Here is an 18,794-nt window from a genome sequence, read left to right as displayed (position 1 = left end):
GGCAACGAGGCTGTCTGGGAACAATTGAGAGTCGTAGCATTTTGCAAGGAGAGTTGTTTGCTATTTGGAGAGGCTTTCTTTTAGCGTGGGACTCAGGACAAAAAGACATTATATGTGAGACAGACTGTGTGAAGGCTTTTACTATGGTCAATAATTTACAGGATTGCTTTGGGTTTATTGATCCTTTGGTGTTAAAAATTCGAGATATCATGTCTTGGAAATGGCGTGCTGATCTTCGGTTGATCTTGAGAGATGCAAATACAGTAGCAGACATAATGGCAAAGACTGTAATGAGGACCCTTTCTCCCCAAGTGGAACTTCTGTTGTCTTGGAAGGAGTTTGAAAGTAGTATTCAACAGGACTGTCTTTCTTAAGCAAAACTTAAAAAAAATTATAACATTAAATATAAATGAGTTTTCAGTCCTTATTCTTAATATTTTTTAACTCTTTATCATTCTTAAAAATTTGAAAGTCAAGATTTAAATATAAAAATTAAAAAAAAGCAATTAACAAATTAATTAATAGTATAAAAAATTAACATAAACAAAGATTAAAATTAAAAATTAACTTTGGCTGTTGTGAAGAATATAAGCTAACATCATTTATAAATTTAACCAATTTAGAAAATCAATTAGTCCAATTTATAAATTCAACTAATGAATTTGGGCATAATATTTTACACTATCAAATTGGAACTAAAACAACATAATTTAACAATCGAGTAGCTTATATGAAAAATAAATGAAGACACATATTACTCTAACTCACTTTTATTCAATTTCAAAAAATAAATATGCAAAAAAGCAACACAAAATTGCATTTATAAATTTTTTATTAGTAGAAAATCTAGTTTTAATTTTTTTTTAAATGGAGAAGACTATGACTAAAAGTGTCGTCAAGGTAACAATGCTTTGCTAGGATTTTTTACTCTTATCAGAGTTTCTGTGCTGTCAAGGTCAACATTTCAAAAAAATTTCTCACGTTAATCATCAACAAGTCTCTACCGCATCAACAATTCAAAACATTTTACAAGTCTACGTTCTTCTATCACACAAGAGCATAGAGGATAGGAGGAGAAACAGCCAGAAAAGGTTACCAGAGAACGAAGATGATGGTGAGGACTTGATACAATTGGAGGAAGAAGATATAAGGAGAGGAATTTTGAACTGTATTAACAGTCTAATTGGCAAATTGTTTGTTGATAAACAGTTCTATATGGGGACAATGAAGGGAGCACTATGGGCAATACACTACAAGAAAAACACCCATTCAGGTACACTTGAAAAGTGTAGCCAAAAGTGAAAAAAAATGATGCCTTAGGCTACGGCTACGCTTTTTGGGCTACGGCTACGCTTTTTGGAGTGATTCCTATTCGGCCGTTGCCTATTCTCAAAGGCTACGCTTTTCTACACCAAGGGCTACGCTTTTGGCGTTTGGGAATAGGCTACGCTTTTCAAGTGATGCTGTTCAGGACCAAAGGCTACGCTTTTCAGCTTTCATTCTTCGAGAATAGGCTACGCTTTTCAATGCTACTGCATCACTTGTAAAGCGTAGCCCCATTGTATACCATAGCTACTTTTTATAAGCGTAGCCTTAGGTCCCTCTTTTTTTTTTGTATACTATAGCTACTGTATATAAGCGTAGCCTTAGGTCTCGTTTTTTTTTCTGTATACTATAGCTACTGTACATATAAGTGTAGCCTTTGGTCTTTTTTTTCTTCTGTATATATATATAATTATCTAATAATTATTAATACAACATAATAGTTAATATGATTACATGTATAAATGAATTGAATATTACAAAATAAAAATAAAAACATAATTATACTAAATAATTTCTTTATATAATAAAAATTGTCTCAAACCAAAATATATTTATAACATTGATCCAAAAGTACTAGAATGAAATTAACTGTAAAAATTCATACAACTCAAATTAAAGTAAGCATAGCCATATCAAAACCATAATATCACTTGGCCAATAAAGGTATCTTCTAATAAAAATCATTAGTCAACCATACATGTAAAGATCCTAAATAGCACTCTATCTTAGCCAATAAACCACAATAATAGTCAGCTTAATCTTCATTGCTTAATCTTCATTGTTATCCTGCATAATTATATAGATAAGTAGTTAAAAAAATATTCATAATGACATTCGTAATTATAAAAATTAAATGGAACACGTAGTCATAGTAAGCCAAGAAAGCATATATACTAAAAAAATAACATGGTCACGGCAGAAGAGGTGAATTCAAGGAATTATGTATTATTTTGTTTCATTCAAACTATGAAAATCTACTGGTGTTTCTTCCTTCCATTTCCTTTAACACAATCCTGATATGTCCCTATAGCATTTTTCATGCACTAATTAACCAGACTTTCACACTTAAATTAGATATAGGGACAAATTCATATGTAACAAATAAAGTAATACGTAATGATAAGTAATACGTAATACTTGGATCCATTATGTGATGCAAGGGACTTGGCAGCCATTTCTGCAGCAGTGTTGATAACTGGACCAAATAAAGTGGGTCCTGAGAGTGACATTGTGCAGAGCAGTTGCATATGCTTCCATTATGCCTTCAACTCCTACAACCTGCAACAATGGAAACCTACCTCTTAAATTTTTTTTCTCTTCAAGGTTGGATACTAGAAGCAGTGTTTTTCGTAAAATATAAATTACAAGTTGGTATTATTTGTACTCAGTTCACCCTGCATACCAAGTTTGGTTTCTTCACCCTTAGGCTTGGTGTAAACGGAAGAGTGAATACAACAAAAATAATTTTTCTTTTCGAGAATGATCTTCAAAAATTGAAAAATTTTCTCACCTCGGAGTCTCTCGGACTACCATTCAGATTAAAACAGTGGGAAACGGCACCAGCTGTGCTTCCTCCAAATCCCCAAGCAGGAAACTTCCTATCAGAGTCATAGAACTGAATAACCTCCCCAACCTCCATTATAGCCTGCAAAAGATTAATATTACTATGCTGATTAGTGATTAGGCAAGACTTTTATATATACAGCATAATGTCACCTTATCATATTAGTTAGTCCAATCATATATCATTGTATTTTCAAGAATTTTGTTTTGAAGCACTATCATTATCAATATTGCAAAATAGAAGACCATATTCTATTGTGCTCCAAAAATTTCTGGATCAGAACAGCAGTTCAGAGTCATTTATTGAGAACAAAGTATCAAGCTTACCCTTTGATATGAATTTAACTGACCCGAGACATCAATATAATGCAAAGAATCTGAATATCGAGGATTTCCATTTGAAGCTGGACAAATTTTGAATCAGTTAGCATGATATAAGATGAATATGTAATTTCAGTAATCATCTTCACCAAGATAACAATATTTACTTACCAGTGAAATCCACAGCAACCATGAAGTTCAGTTCAAATCCACTGGATACATAATCAATAAAGCTGAATTGCTCCCTTTCACAATATTGATCCACAAAAAGTTGACCCTTCAGCATCTGCATAGAAGAAATTCCAAGAACTATGAGATTCAGCACAGAAGTGGACCATAAAATGTAATTCTATTATTGCATGGTCAATAAGTACCTTCTCTTCTTTTCTGTGGTGTGTGGATGGTATGAACAAATTTGTGCCTGTTCTCTCTTTGTTAAGCCTTTCTAGGTCTGCTATTGATGATCTCAGTTTACTGAAGGCAATAAAAATTGATATCATATATATATATATATATATATATATATATATATATATATATATATATATACATTTAAAATCTATGAATGAAAAAATGAAGGCTTATAAGAGTTTTGAATAATGAACAAAATAAAGCAATAGACAATAATTGCATAACTACCCAATAAGCACATGGTCACCACTGCTATTGAAATCAAAACACTCAATGAGTAATGGATTTTCCTGAAAAGTAACAATTTCGAAACTAGATAAATATCTTGCTAATGTGAGTAATCAAAATGAACTAGTAATCCATATTTTTTAAGATGATAAACCCACTTTACTTCCAAACTGACGGGAACTAAGGGTGACTGGTTTCCATTTTGGATTCAAATTGTTGTTAATAACTTCAGTCTTGCAAATTGGAACAGAACCTTCACTCTCAACTACTCATGATATTCTTAAAAAGGGATCCTACAAGGAAAACAAAAAACAAATATGAGAAGTTTTACAAATGCAAACAAATAATAAGTAGAGAAGTTGTAGATGGGGATTGAATATGTACAGATTTTGAGAAAATGTCCTTGTTATCCAAATGTGAACATCTTAAGATCATCTCAATAGCAATCTTTGAAGCAACAGTCTCCTCAGCAGGACAACGAAATTGACGAATTAAGAAATTCTTCTAAGCATGTATATGTGAGTTTTCAATTCAATTTACAATTCAGCTCACCTTTCTTCTTCCTCTTCTACTTCTTCTCTACTCCTTGTCTTCTTTTCATTCTTTACATTCTTCACACCATTTCTGTTTCTGGCTAACCAAGAAACCGTTCAAACTGTAAGAACTCTGTTAGAAACAGGAAGCTGAAAACAGAGAAACGAAAGCCAACTTATTCATTGAGAAATCACAGAAACAAAAGCTTATTAACGCTGCATTTGGATTCAGTCTCAGAAACAAAAATACAGAGAAAATAGACAAGCTGTATATTAAATCACAGTTCACAAACCCTAAAATACCACACATCTTCATCAATAACAGCATGCATGTTATCAAATTACAGTTCACAGACCCATATTTCAGAGATTAAAAGCCCCAAATTAAAACCCCTAAAATAGGAACCCTAAGCCACTGATCAATTTCAGAAGCAAATAGAAATCAATACATACCTATTCAATGATGTGAGCACAGCGAAGACGATGATGAGAAGCACAGAGATGATGATGGTGAGAGCGGCACAGCGACGATGGTGACGGTCGCACACCGACGATGGTGAGGGCCGCACAGCGACGATCAGTGCAAGCGATGGCGAAGAGGAGATGACGACGGTCAATGTTGAGAGTAGTGCAGGTGAGTCGTGAGTGGAAGGCGATGACTCTCAATGGCGACAGTGAGAGGGTTTCCGCTTGTAGTGAGGCGGTCAATGGCGAGAGTGAGAGGGTGAATGGCGAGACCGAGAGTGAGAGGGTCAATGGCGAGCGTGAGTGGGGGGCGACGATGGTGAGCTATCGAGACCGAGAGTGAGAGGGTGCTATGGAGGGTTTGTTGCTCGAGGATGAAGGTGACTGAGACTCGAAGTTTAATTTGCTTAGTTTTACTAAGTGTTAAGGTCTTCCAGGAAAAACAAGGAAAAAAATTACTAAGGGTTAAGTTTTTGGCTATAGAGACATTAGGCATCACTTTTGAAACGCACCCAAAACTTAACAAATAGGCTATCCTTTAAAAGCGTCTCCTTTGATATGAAAAATGAACCTATAGATATCAACTTACGGCTACGCTTTTTAAGTGATATCTTTAATACCTAAGGCTACGCTTTTTAAATGATGCTGTATTTGTGTATCCTTTTCTCTTATAAAAAGGCAACACAGAGAAAAGGGTAGCCTATTCTATGAATAGGCTACGCTTTTCAAATGTAGCCTAAAAAAAGTGTGGCTGAATGGGTATTTTTCTTGTAGTGATATGGGGGCGTCCCGACGGTTTTAGAGATACAGAGGTAGGACACAACCAATTTCACTTCTTCTTTGATAGAGAATGGGATGCAATGAGAATAGAGAAGGGTTCACCGTGGTTATTCAAGGATTTCGCACTTCACGTTCAACGGTGGAAGGAGGGGTCGAAGGTTGATGAACAGAGAATTAGTATCATCCCAATATGGGCCCAATTTTGGGACGTTTCTGAAGCCTTTAAAACCTTAGAAGTGGCTCATAAGCTAGGAGGAGGATTGGGTAAAGTGATAGATTCATGTTTTTTTATGTTAAAGGGCAGAAAACTAAAATAATCAAGGCAAAAGTTGGAATAAGAGGAGAGCAAACTATCAGAGGCAGCCTCAGCGTGATTGGTTCAGATAAAAACAAAGTAGAGGTGATTGTACGATATGAGATATTAGGCACAATCTATACCTACTGTGCACAAATAGGCCATGACCATAAATTTTGTTCCAAGTTCATGGAAGATGCTAAGAAAGAAAGAATTAATGAAGATAAAATAGGAGAATGGGTAAGAGCCGATCAAGTTGGAAAAAGGGTGGAATTGTAGGAGAAGGACCGCACTGAGAAACAAATAAGGCCCCAAGCCAACCAACCAGTGAGACGTAAGAATCTGATGCCAAATTGCCTCATAGAGAGTTTTGCTAGCCTCAGTTTCAAGGAGTCAGTGAGGGGAGCAGCAGGAAATGGAATACGAATCAATACTGGGCGCAATGAAGAAAAGGAGCTAGATAGAGGTAAATAAAATGTGACACAATTTAGTCTAATGCAGCTCGGGATGTAGGATGCAACTATCACCTTAAATGCCTTTGATTCTAGTGGAGCTCTAATGGAGAACTAAAGGGATAATGTGCCTCCAATTCACTATGGCAGTCAGTTTAAGCGCCTAAAATATTCAGCCAGGAAGAACGCTGAAGGTGCTGAAGCAGTGGGTGGAACTAAAAGAAGAGCGGAAGAAACAACAGAGAAGTTATATATGGAAGTGGAGAGGGTGGAGGGTGCCATCCGTTCAATGGCACCCCCAGCACCATGAGGATCCTTTCATGGAATTGTCGGGGTTTGGGGAGACCCCTAACAGTCCATAATCTTAAAGGGATGTGTCAATCTTACTCTCCCGAGTTGGTTTTTCTAAGTGAAACCAAAAACCAAACTCGACTTGTTGAGCAGAAACTCAGATCATGTGGATTCACTAATTTTACTATTGTTGATTCAAGTGGTCTATCTGTAAGACCTAGAAATTTTAGAAGCGTGACATTCTGGTAGTGAGGGTGTTACATTATGGTATCAGAGCGGTCTTTCTTGTAGAGCCTGAGGAATGGACCGACTATGCTTCAATTGCATACTCTGAGAGTTTGTCATGTAGTAGGTCTTGTTTGGATAACGAGAATTAGAGCTTTATGTACATGACGGTCTATTGATTAATGCCATTAGTTTTGCATTGCATAATTCCTGGTATTAAGTTTGGCCGGCTTAACACTAGTAAATTATGTATATGTAAACACTAATGGGTTATCATGGACGATATGCGAGTTATAGATAACGCGAGTCGCGGGTATTGGGAACGTTAGAAATTAAGTTCTAGAGATTATTTCCATTTCGACGTATAATCGTTATTTGTGCTTGACATTATCTTTTTCTTTATCAATTGTATTAGAATCTCTAGTTTTTTTTATTTCTTTCTTGAAATGTGTTTTGGATATTTTTCTACCATATCTTGTCATTCATATATATCCTTGCTTGATTATTTTTCTAGTTGTTGCTTGAATCTTTAAGGAACATTCAACCTTGACACTATTCATAAATTTGGTATTTATTGATTTGATCTTGAATTAGTTTTGGTGCAATGCATAATCCTTGATTCCTAAATCATTAGAAATCTTAAGAGTCGCAATTCGTAGTAAACTAATTATGCGATTTAATTCTCATGTTTCGTGTTTTATAACTATTGTGTGTCTTGCTTGAATTACAATATTTGGTTTTGTGTTTCTTCGTAAAAATGATAAAAACTGACCTTGTTTTGATCAAATGTATCAATTCTAGTAGTTTTCTTCTACAATTCTTATCTTAGAATCTCTTTTGAAAATAGTTCTATTTTGGTTCTTTTTCTGTTTAATTCTGATTGTAACTATTATTTGAATTTTGAATACGACAACCTTTGATTTTATAAATACTTCTCTTACAAAAAAAAAATGAATAATTTCTTTATATAATTAAAACATACTTCTATTTAAAAGTGCTACTTAGTCTTTATTTATTTTTACAAGAATACCTTACCTTAGATTTTCTCATTTGAACATAATTTGATTCTTTTACAACATTATTCGAATTTTTACGCATATATATATATATATATATATATATATATATATATATATATATATATATATATATATATACTTAATTATGTATCTACGAACTTTTCAAACTTTCTAAAGCAAGTTTTCTACTTTCATTCCAGTTAATTTTTATTTAATAAACTTCACACAAATCATTTTAATTTGAATTTGATTTAGCATAACATAATATTTAACTTTGTTTAGTTTTTGTTGAAAAAAATTGAATTTATATACTTTCTTTAGAAAGAGATAAACCAATTCCCTTATGTTCAATTTGAAGTTGTTCTAAATTGCTGTACTCTTTTTCCTATTGTTGCCCATGTCGAAGCTCTTTAATTCAGAATTCCTTCTTAAGCTTTCGAATTAATTCCCTTTACACTACACTTCATTACTTATATACATCCTTGTCTATTGATAATCACATGTATTCTTTCAAATACTTGCGAAGTACCATCCTTATTCAACTGTGAACCTGAGTATTCTCCCGATTTCTTGTAAATACCATTTGTGTCATTTGTAATCTTCTTAAGTTTAGTATTTCTTATGTGTTAGTTTTAAGGGACGCGCTTTGTGCGCGTAGAAAGTGAATTTGGTAAATGTACAAGGTTATAAAGAGTTGCAGAGTTTCGAGGTAACACAAATATTTATACTTTGTTTAGTTCCCTCAATTGTTTATTTCATATCTTCTCTTTTTACTAAGTAAGATGATCTTTCTCTTAAGTTTATCTATTCCTTGTGGACCTTTCATTTGATTGCATTCCTACACATTCCCTTGGATTTTGCAAACGACGTCCTTGATTCTGGTCATTTTTTTTGTGTATTTTGTACCTTGATTCAGCTTGAATTCAATTTTAATTAATGCACCTGGTGCGCGTGTACGCATAACCCACACTATCTCATACAACAGCAGCAGTACCAGCAAGCGCATTAGGTCGTCCAAGTAATACCTGAGCGAGTTAGGGTCGATCCCACGAGGATTGTGGCTTGAAGCAAGCTTATGGTTGTCTTGCAGGACTTAGTCAGGCGGAATCAGAAGGTTTATGAAGTACGAGGATCATGTAATAATAGGAATTATATGCTGGAAATTGGAATAAGTGATAGGATTAGATTGAGAGTTGGAGTTGCTTTGTCTTTCTGAAGTAACTCTGGTACTACTGTCATCTTTTCTTGTGAATGATCTTCTTCTATGGCAGGCTGTATGTGATCAACGCCACGGCCAGTGGTCTGAGGTTTTACCGGTTGATATCCTCTATTAACAGGTTGAACGCCCTGGTTAAGTGGTCTGAGGTTTTACCTATCCAATCTGCTAGAGGGTGAAGCGCAGAGCTATCTATTCTCTTGGCGATCCTACTCAAAACTCCACAGACAAGCTAGAATCTTTCGAATCAGAGAACGCTGCTTCATGGATCTAGCCTATACCACGAAGACCTTAATCGCCCCAGAGATCGGCTAAACTGATGTCTCGAGAAGTTTCCAACAAAATCGTGGATTAACCGTCTGAGAGATGTAAATCCATAGCTGTTGGTTCGTGCTTTCCGGCCAAGTATTCACACGAACCCAAGTAGACGCGGGTGTTTGTTAAGCACGTTCGTCTTAATATGATGAACAGAGCCAATTTGTTAGGTCGTCCTGTTCATCACTATGAAGATCGGGATATACATCTTAGAGATAGATCAGACACAGATCGAAAAATATGAAATAGTACTTTTATTAATTCATAGGACTCAGCAGGGCTCCTCGCCTCTACCTAGTAGGTTTAGAAACTCATACTGAAAATAAAAAACACAAGGATAAAAATAATGGTAGACCTCCCTCCCAAAGGGAGAGGAAGGTGATGAAAATTGTTCAAGTCTTGTTATCTCATAAGTGATGAACATTACATAAGCATAAACCTTTAAATAGATGACTAGTAGGGTAAAACAGTCTATTTAGTGCTAAAATCTATTTCTGAAGCCCACTTGGTGAGTGTTTGGATTGAGCTTTGATGAGATCCATGTGCCATGATGTCCTTGAGGCATGGAATGCTAGCTAGGGGTCCTTTCTGGGCTTTTGGACGTTGGCTTTACTCCTTGGGCGCTGGACACTTGGAAGGGGGCAGGAAGCTGGCGTTGGGTGCCAGTTTTGGGCTTTCTAATCCGAAGCAAAGTATGGAGTATTATATATTTTTGGAAAGCTCTGGAAGTCAACTTTCTATTGCCGTTGAGAGCGCTCCATTTGAATTTTTGTAACTTCAGAAAAGCTCTTCCGAATGTAGGCAGGTTAGATCTGGACAACATCTGCAGTGCTTTCTCTGTCTCTGAATCAGACTTCTGCTCCAACTTCTCAATTTCAGCCAGAAAATACCTGAAATTGCCCGAAAACCTAAAAACTCATAGTAGAATCCAAAAATATGATTTTAACACTAAAACCTATAAAAACTAAATAAAAACTAATTTAAAACTACTAAAAACTATATGAAAGTGATGTCAAAAAGCGTATAAAATATCCGCTCATCAGCACCATTTTCTTCTTATTATCTCTATTGAAGTTCTTTAATCTCTCCATACGTCCGCCTCTTATTTGTAAATTACTATTTGAATCTTTAAGAGCATCTATCCTCATCATTATACTTCTCTTTATAAAATCTTATACTCTTTGACATAATATTGGAATTGTTTTGGGTACGATGTTGACCCTTGAATCTTTGAAAATGTAAAGTGCCCCTTTTTATCATGTACAATTGTATTGGCTTATGTGTTCTAAATTATGCCATTCAATTTGATGTGTTGTTCCTCCTTCTCTTTTCTTGGAGTGTAATTTAAATTTTCTTGCTTCGCCATTTGTACCTTACGCATATCTTGGCTGTTTACACTTCTGATTATTTTAAAACTCTTGCAACACAGCTATTGATTCCATATTCCTCCACGAACTATGAAACCCCGTGGTCATTTGAAGTTATTTCGCAGTAATGCGTCACCATAGTCTTTAATCATTCCTTTTCTATGAAATCTCATACTTTTTCAGCTCAGTTTGGATATGTTTCAAACTAATGCGCTGATTTTCTTCTTATTGATCCTATTGATTTTTTTTATCCAAGGGTTATCCTTGAAATTGTCAATTGATTTCTTTCTAGCAAACTTCATTTCTTGAGCATCCTTATTTACCTGCAATTGCATTTATTCTTTCAAATTCTTGCGAACGCGGTCCTTGTCGCTTTTCTTTCTTTTCTATGGTCTATTATCCTTCTGAGTATACTCAAGATTAGTTTTAGCATCTTGTGCGACCGTTAGACTTAATGAACGACACATTAATCATTTAGGACACATTTGGTGAACGCAAAAGATGAAACTCGTAAGTGTACGACGTCACAGGGAGTTGTGAAACCTTGTTTTACGTGAAAGAGTTCTGTTGATGTAGGATTTATGACCAGTAGTAAGGTTTGCAAAGTGTTTGACAAAATTGAAAATCTTTGGATGAATTGTTCAATGAAGTACAGTTAAGAATGGTGGAGATAAGTTATGCTGAAGTTTAAATAGTTGAATCTCTGAAGTTGGTATGAGATCAGTATGCGGACGTTAAGCACATCGTTTTAACCCCAGCTTGTTTTATAACTTTTTGCCGCCTTGCATTACAATCACACGTTTGAAACATATTATTTTGTGCATCAAGCCTATCTTGTAACCTTATTTCACATCATACTTATACCCTTTATATTTTTATGCCATATGAAAATCTTGGTATTTGAAACTATATGTATATATATATTGAGGACTTTTTGCCTTTTTTTTTAAATGAGTTCAAGAGCGAAATAATATGAAATCTCTTTTATTTTGTATCAATTTTTGAGGTCAAAAATTTTTATAAGGTGGGTAGGATGTAAGACCTAGAAATTTTAAAAGCGTGACATTTTGGGGTAGTGAAGGTGTTACACTATCGGGAGGTATAGCCCTGGCATGGAAGGACTTTATTAAGGTAAGGATAATTGCTCAAAACTCGTTTTCTATGATTGCTAAAATTAAAGATGAGAATAAGCGTATGTTGTGGGGATTGGTGGGAGTATACCTAAGTACTCATGAACAAATTAGAGTGGAACAATTTGAGGCATTATCCGTACAACTTCAACAATTTCAAGGAAATGTTGTTTTTTGGGTGATTTCAATGCAATAAAAAATAATGAAGAAAAAGAGGAAGGGATAACAAGATCAACAACTTCCATTGAAATTTCAACAGATATATCAATGACAATCAACTAGCTGATTTGGGAATGATCGGTCAATGCTTTACATGGTCAAATAGGAGGAATCGGGGTGAATTGATACAGGAGAGACTTGACCGAGTCATGGTAGGTGTGCCTTGGAGGGAAGGATATCAAGCAGCTGTTATTAGGAGATTATTTGAAAATGGATCGGATCATGCCCCCATTGCTACTAGATGCCAACCCTCAAAGATGGTCATAAAAAGGTGCTTTAAATTCCAAGAGAGGTGGTGTGAGATAGAGGAAATGAAGAAGATTATAGTGGATGCTTGGTCTAATACTTTTCAAGGCTGACTAATGTTTGTTTTAGCCCAAAAACTGAAGATTTGTCGTCACCGACTAGTCGATTGGTAGAAACAGTATCGAACAACTCAAGAAAAGAATTGAGGATTTGACTCAGCAGCTGGATCAACTGAGGAAAAATGGAGTATTCGGGGGTGAAGAGCTGGTGGAGTTAGAAAACAAATTAGAAAATGAGTGGCCAAAGGAGGAGAGTTATTGGCGAGAGAAATCACGATGTAAGTGGCTAAGAGAGGGTGACAAAAATACTTGCTTCTTCCACTGAAAATTCCATGCCAGAAACCAAAAAAATAAAATCAGGGGGCTGGTTAGGAATAACGGAGACGTAGCATCCGACCCCAAAGGTATTGCATTGTAGCTGAAAATTATTTCAAAGAGTTATTTTCTGCTACTAATTGCGTTAACCCTAGAGACTTTTTTAATAATTTTCGACCTACGGTAACAACTTCCATGAACCGTAGGCTGCTGAGACCAGTAACAATGGAGGAAACAAAGAGAGCCACTTTTACTGTTTGCTCACAGAGTGCTCCAAGTAATGATGGATTCACTGGTAAATTTTTCCAATTCTACTGGAATGTGATATGCAATGATATATATAGAGCAATGGTGAGCTTTTTTGGTGGAGGGAGGATCATTTGATAGTGTTATAGAAAATCTATCTCTTAAATTCCATATCCAAGGTTAAAGGGTTTCAACCATATGCAAATATGTTTGATCTCCAAGATTCCAGATGCCCGACATATGACACAGGTAAGACTTATTAGTCTATCCTCAGTATTTTATAAGATTATTTCGAAGATTCTGGTGCATCGACTTCAATATTTTATGAATGATCTTATTAGCCTTAATTAGAGTGCTTTCCTAAAGGGTAGATTAATTTATGATAATATTCTTGTGGCTCATGAATGTATGCATTATTTAAAAACTAAGAAATCTGGTTTGGTACATGAAATGGCCATTAAATTGGATATGAGTAAAGTCTATGATAGAGTGGAGTGGAAGTTCCTGTGGTTTATAATGGAGAGAATGGGCTTTGATGCTAGATGGATATCTTGGATTCGAGAACTTGTTACTACTGTTTCTTACTCTGTACTTGTGGAAGGACAACCTTATGGCTTCTTTAAGCCAACAAGGGAAATCCGTCAAGGAGACCCCTTGTCACCATACCTTTTTCTCTTTTGTGTAGAAGGACTTTTCTATCTGTTACACAGGGTAGAGCAAAACAGGCTCATACAAGGCATTCAGATTCATAGAAGAAGTCCAGTAGTTAGCCACCTTCTTTTTGCAGATGACTCAATACTATTTTGTAAAGCAATAGAGGAGGCATGCACTAATATCCTAGCTCTACTCTATGACTACGAAAAAATCAGCGGACAGAAGGTTAATTTAAATAAATTTGCAATTTTCTTTAGCTAGAACACTCCTAATACTCTTAGACAGCACTTGGCAGAGGTGATTAACATTGAACACATAGGAGCTCAGGATAAGTACCTTGGCCTACCATCAGTGGTACAGAGATCCAAGAAAGCCACTTTTGGTGCAATTATAGACAACGTCCACCAAAGAACTCATACATGGAAGAGGCAACTATTATCAGCTGGAGGAAGACATGTCCTAATCAAGGCAGTTGGAGAAGCTATTCCTGTGTACACCATTTCCTGTTTTTTATTACCAGACTCACTCATAGAAGATATTCACAGGATATTATCACAATTTTGATGGGGTCAACGTGGTTCAAAGAGAAAGATGGTCTGGATCAGCTGGGACCATATGACGAGACAAAAAAAGCAAGGAAGTTTGGGATTTAAGGACTTAAAGGCTCAGGATATGGCACTGTCAGGCAAACAATTCTGGCGTATTACGACTAATCCTGACTCATTGCTGGCTCGCATACTGAAAAGGAGATACTATAGATATTCAAACACATTACAAGCTATAAAAGGTTACCAACCGTCCTAGGGATGGCAGAGCTTATTAGAGGGGAAAAAGGTGGTGGAAAAAGGTTTGTGTTGGAGCATTGGCTCAGGAGAGAATATTTGCATATGGCACGACCCTTGGCTACCCCCTTATCCCTTTCAATTAAACATTAACAGTAGTCCATTCACAGGAATCAATATGGTAAAGGATTTACTTACCGAGAATCGAAAATGGAACTAGGATTTGATCACTGAGTTGTTCCCTTCAGCGGTCAGGAACCATATTCTCTCCCTCAGCATTAATGCGGATAGCAGAGACAAAATCTAGTGGATCAGGAATAAGCGGAAGCAGTACGATTCAACATCTGACTATCTTATTGCTTACAATTTTTTCCATGACCCAGTGGAGCGAATCCCAGCTGTAATGAGGAACCCTGTAATCTGGAAAGCCATTTGGGGGTTAAAAATCCCATAAAAAATACAGGTATTTTTATGGAAAGCTTCCCACGAAAAATTACCTGTGTTGGAACTTATTCACCAGCGATTTCATACAACTTCCCCACTGTGCTCAAGATGTAGAACGGAGTAGGAATCAATTGTGTACTGTTTGCGACACTGTGGTCCAGTAAGGGAAGTATGGAGCTTTTTTCCCATTGTATCGGTGATTATCCAATAGAATCCTGTCGATTTCGCAACCTGGTGGCTCACAGTGCTGAGATGCAGCCAAAGAAGTGAATCCTCCCTCACACTCTTTGCATGTATATGCTGGTCCGTATGGAAAGCTCGGAATCTAGAAATCTTTGAAGCCAAGAGAACATCAGCATCAAGCATAATAGAAATGGCCTCTAGATTGCAACGAAAAATTCTTCAAAAAAGATGAAGCGTTAACCTCAAAGAATGCTTGTTTCAACTTTACCTTTTCTTTCTTTAAGTTTAATCTTTTGGTCTTTTAGTGATGTGTATATCATTATCTGAGCTTCTTTATTTGTCCTTCTTTGGACAATGTGTCTCTTTACATTCTAAAGAAATGCAATTCATCTATCTTTAAAAAAAAAATCTAGTTTTAAAATTGATGAACATGTGTTATACATATTGACATTTTTTCACGCAAAAATATTTCCAAAACAAAACATTATTGCAAATATGAGAAAGCAAAAAATGTGAAAGCAAGCAAATAAACAATAGCTATCCCATGGACCAAGCACTAAATTACAGGATATGGCTAAGATCTAAAGCAATTATAGTTCCATAAACACAAGGACAACCACATTTATATTCCAAATTCACTAATTTCAATCTAAATTTTAAAATGCGTAATCAAAATAAACTAACGTCACGACTACGATTAGGGATACCATTAATTAAAATTGACAAAAAATAATAGGAAGAGGAAGAGGGACGAGGACAACCTACCTATAGGTAGGACTAGTGGCGACAACAACAGCGACAGTAACAGCAACATCCGGGCAAACAACAGCAATTACTCAGGCGATGTAATGAGTTCCAGTCGCGCCATGCAATCCTTAGAGAATGTTGGTAGTGGCCGGCGCTGGAGGAGGTGACTACTTGAGGTGGTTGGGAGAGGGAGAGGGTGAGGGAGAGGGGGAGAGGGAGAGAGAGAGAGTGTGTAGTTCAAATTTAGGGCACGTTTACCATTAAATTTATTGACAGTAATGAATTGCGCTTGACCAAAATGCGACGTTTCACTAAAAGAGTTTACTGCCAGATTCATCTGCCGGTCAATCTGACATTAAATGTCGCGCCACTTTTTCGTTGTTTTCCCTCCAATTTGTATCGCCAAATTTACCATCAAAAAATAAAATCTTCGATAATATTTGGACCTAACGAATTAATTGCCAAATTTGTTGGTAAATCTGTCGATAACTTACAATACTAAATCCGACAGTATTCAGCGCCTTTCTTGTAGTGTAACCCTATAATGCATGTGATTGCACTGAAATTTATATAAAAAGTGTTTGGAAGATAATAAAATTTCAGTTCAAAATAATCAAAAGTATCTTACACAAATAACTATTAAAGCTTAACTCATAAAATCACAAACTAAATTAGAAATTTATGCTAGTAAAATTCTTAAAAATTTACTAATTTACTGCTGCGTCTATTTTGTAGCTTTATTACTCCTTTGGAGGTTAGCACTGAAGGCAGCAAAAATATCTTCTTTAGGAGGCAGAGTTTCTTTGACAACATTAAGGTCAAGAAGTCTTTGGCTCCAATCATAAAGCTTCGGAAAATTCTCAATGGCTACCAATTGAGGCAACCCCACAACTTGATGTAATATAGGGAACCAAAAAGCCAAGAAGACACCAACAATGTCCACAAACCCAAGTGCATCTCCTCCAAAGAACAACTTGTCTTTGAGTTCATTCTCAAGAGTCTTCAAAATCTCACTCACTTCTTCAGTGCCCTTCTCACGTTTTTCCTCATCAAAGGTCCACGCGGTTGTCCATATAGTATACATGCACTAATTATGCTCCCACATTAATATAATTGTTACTAGGTAATTCAGAAAGTAACTAAACAAGTTACTTTACATTTTTTCTATGCTTAATCCCAGGATAGATTGAGAAAGTAACTAAACAAGTTACTTTACATTTTTTCTATGCTTAATCCCAGGATAGATTGATGTGCGTATATATGCAAAAATATTATTTGTATATCAAAATCAGTCATTATGTATTTATACATAAATATATGTGAAATTTAACTTATTTTTAATATGTATTTTATATTTCAATATACATACTATACTAGTTGTTATTTTAGTATATACTTAGCATGATTGGTATATATATGTAAAAGTAAATTTTAATAAGCATAAATAATATTTGTTTTTGGTAAAATAATTTTTAAAATTTAAAATAACTATAAATAATAGATAGAAAATTTTGATCATGGATGAATTAGGATAAATTTAAATATTTATTAATATATGGGTTATTGAATTATATATTAAAATTTTTAATTATGATAATAAATACAAATTAATTTTAAAAGTGTATTTTTTAGTTATTTTTAAAAGCATTTCTAATTTGTTGAAATTATAAGTATAAATACATGATTTTTTTTTAATTTTTGGATTTTTTATGGTATTTTCAATTTGAGAAGCTAATTATGATAATAAATACAAATTTCATATAAGAGTTTGTTACTAACTAATGTGTTATTGCATATATAAAAAATGATTCAAACTTCGAATACTTTTTTAAATAAATAATAAATTAATTATTTAACTAACTCAAATTAATTCGTAATATTTTTTATTTACAAACACAAATGGAAGAGATTAATGCATGTGATTTCGAGGTACCCGTCCAAAAAAATTTAAATCCTAATAAGTAATAACACAAATTAAAGAAGGAGCATAAAAAAGTAAAATTACCTTTTCAGCGATAAAGATGGCCCAGAACCGAGCCAAGGCTCTTTGGTAAGGTTCTTGAGGCAAGATCTTGTACCCATCCCAAGTCTCATCAATATATTCAATAATCACAAGAGACTCTATTATGGGCTTCTCCTTGTGAAGCAATACGGGCACCTTCTTGTAAATAGGGTTGTATTTGAGAAGTAGCTGGCTCTTATTTTCAAGATTCTCTTGAAGGTATTCATGTTGGACTCCCTTCAGCTTCAGAGCTAGCTGCACTCTGTGACTAAATGGGCTTGCTCTGACTCCCAAAAGCTTCAATCCCTCTTCTTGCTCTGCTGCCATTATTGTTGTATGTAGCTTCTTCAATTTGTGGTGCGAGCTTAACCAATTTTAGTAGTTTACTTTGTCTCGGTCTTTGATTGCTTTTATCGATAGGTTAGGCATTTTCATATTGGACTTGTTCAATTTATGTAACATCATTGTAACTACATATATAAAAAGATTAGTCAGCGAAATGTTTCTTTAACTCATCTATTGTTATATTTTGACTTATTAATAATAAATAGATAATATATTGGTGTATGATAAGTAACTTTATTAAATATATCAATGTGTTATACTTCAAATGGTATAATTTCTCAATACTCAATTAAGATGCTGCGAGTTCGAGTCTCTCTACCTTTAGTAAGAAAAAAAAAAGTAACTTTATTAAATAGATAATTTCATTAAAATTTTATTGACTGTCATTCTATTTAAATCTCATGAAAATTGTCCAAAACCTCTTATTAAAAATAATAAAGATATAAATTTTATATTCAATTATGTTAGATGTATACTAAAATCAATTATTAGAGTAGAATATATATTAAAATACAAAATATACATTAAAAATAAATTAAACTACATATGTATTTGTATACAAATATACAATAGTTAATTTTAGTGTACAGATAATATTTTTGTTTTATATTTTAT

The 18,794-nt window shown here is 34.8% G+C and overlaps 2 protein-coding genes across 2 annotated transcripts; both read right to left on the bottom strand.

Annotated features, from left to right (window-relative positions):
* Nucleotides 1-1,942: 1,942 nt before the first annotated feature.
* LOC130963227 (protein BONZAI 3-like) lies at nt 1,943-4,714 on the bottom strand. Its single transcript, XM_057889363.1, has 11 exons — nt 4,676-4,714; nt 4,506-4,532; nt 4,234-4,353; nt 4,008-4,082; nt 3,850-3,911; nt 3,585-3,684; nt 3,382-3,496; nt 3,217-3,293; nt 2,837-2,971; nt 2,464-2,604; nt 1,943-2,112 (listed from the first exon to the last, which is right to left on the bottom strand). The coding sequence occupies exons 1-10, from the start codon at nt 4,712-4,714 to the stop codon at nt 2,473-2,475; spliced, it is 882 nt and encodes a 293-aa protein (XP_057745346.1). The 3' UTR covers nt 1,943-2,112; nt 2,464-2,472.
* Nucleotides 4,715-16,336: 11,622 nt separating this feature from the next.
* On the bottom strand, nt 16,337-18,270 carry LOC130961355 (probable glutathione S-transferase). The gene is made up of 2 exons (XM_057887190.1): nt 17,838-18,270; nt 16,337-16,919 (listed from the first exon to the last, which is right to left on the bottom strand). Exons 1-2 carry the CDS (start codon nt 18,159-18,161, stop codon nt 16,557-16,559), a joined length of 687 nt encoding a protein of 228 aa, XP_057743173.1. The 5' UTR covers nt 18,162-18,270; the 3' UTR covers nt 16,337-16,556.
* Between the last annotated feature and the right edge of the window lie 524 nt (nt 18,271-18,794).

The sequence above is a fragment of the Arachis stenosperma genome, chromosome 2 (assembly GCF_014773155.1).
Source record: "Arachis stenosperma cultivar V10309 chromosome 2, arast.V10309.gnm1.PFL2, whole genome shotgun sequence".
Classification (NCBI taxonomy): Eukaryota; Viridiplantae; Streptophyta; class Magnoliopsida; order Fabales; family Fabaceae; genus Arachis; species Arachis stenosperma.
This window is presented reverse-complemented; position numbering and strand designations above follow the sequence as displayed.

What these genes read in the sequence shown, in the direction of transcription:
- LOC130963227 (XM_057889363.1), bottom strand. Translation starts at nt 4,714, where the DNA reads ATGCATGCTGTTATTGATGAAGATGTGTGGTATTTTAGG. An exon ending in TTTCTAACAGAGTTCTTACA is followed by an intron (nt 4,354 to 4,505) that starts GTTTGAACGGTT and finishes ATACATGCTTAG; the next exon opens with AAGAATTTCTTAATTCGTCA. An exon ending in ACCACAGAAAAGAAGAGAAG is followed by an intron (nt 3,497 to 3,584) that starts GTACTTATTGAC and finishes TCTTCTATGCAG; the next exon opens with ATGCTGAAGGGTCAACTTTT.
- LOC130961355 (XM_057887190.1), bottom strand. Translation starts at nt 18,161, where the DNA reads ATGGCAGCAGAGCAAGAAGAGGGATTGAAGCTTTTGGGAGTCAGAGCA. An exon ending in CCATCTTTATCGCTGAAAAG is followed by an intron (nt 16,920 to 17,837) that starts GTAATTTTACTT and finishes GAGCATAATTAG; the next exon opens with TGCATGTATACTATATGGAC.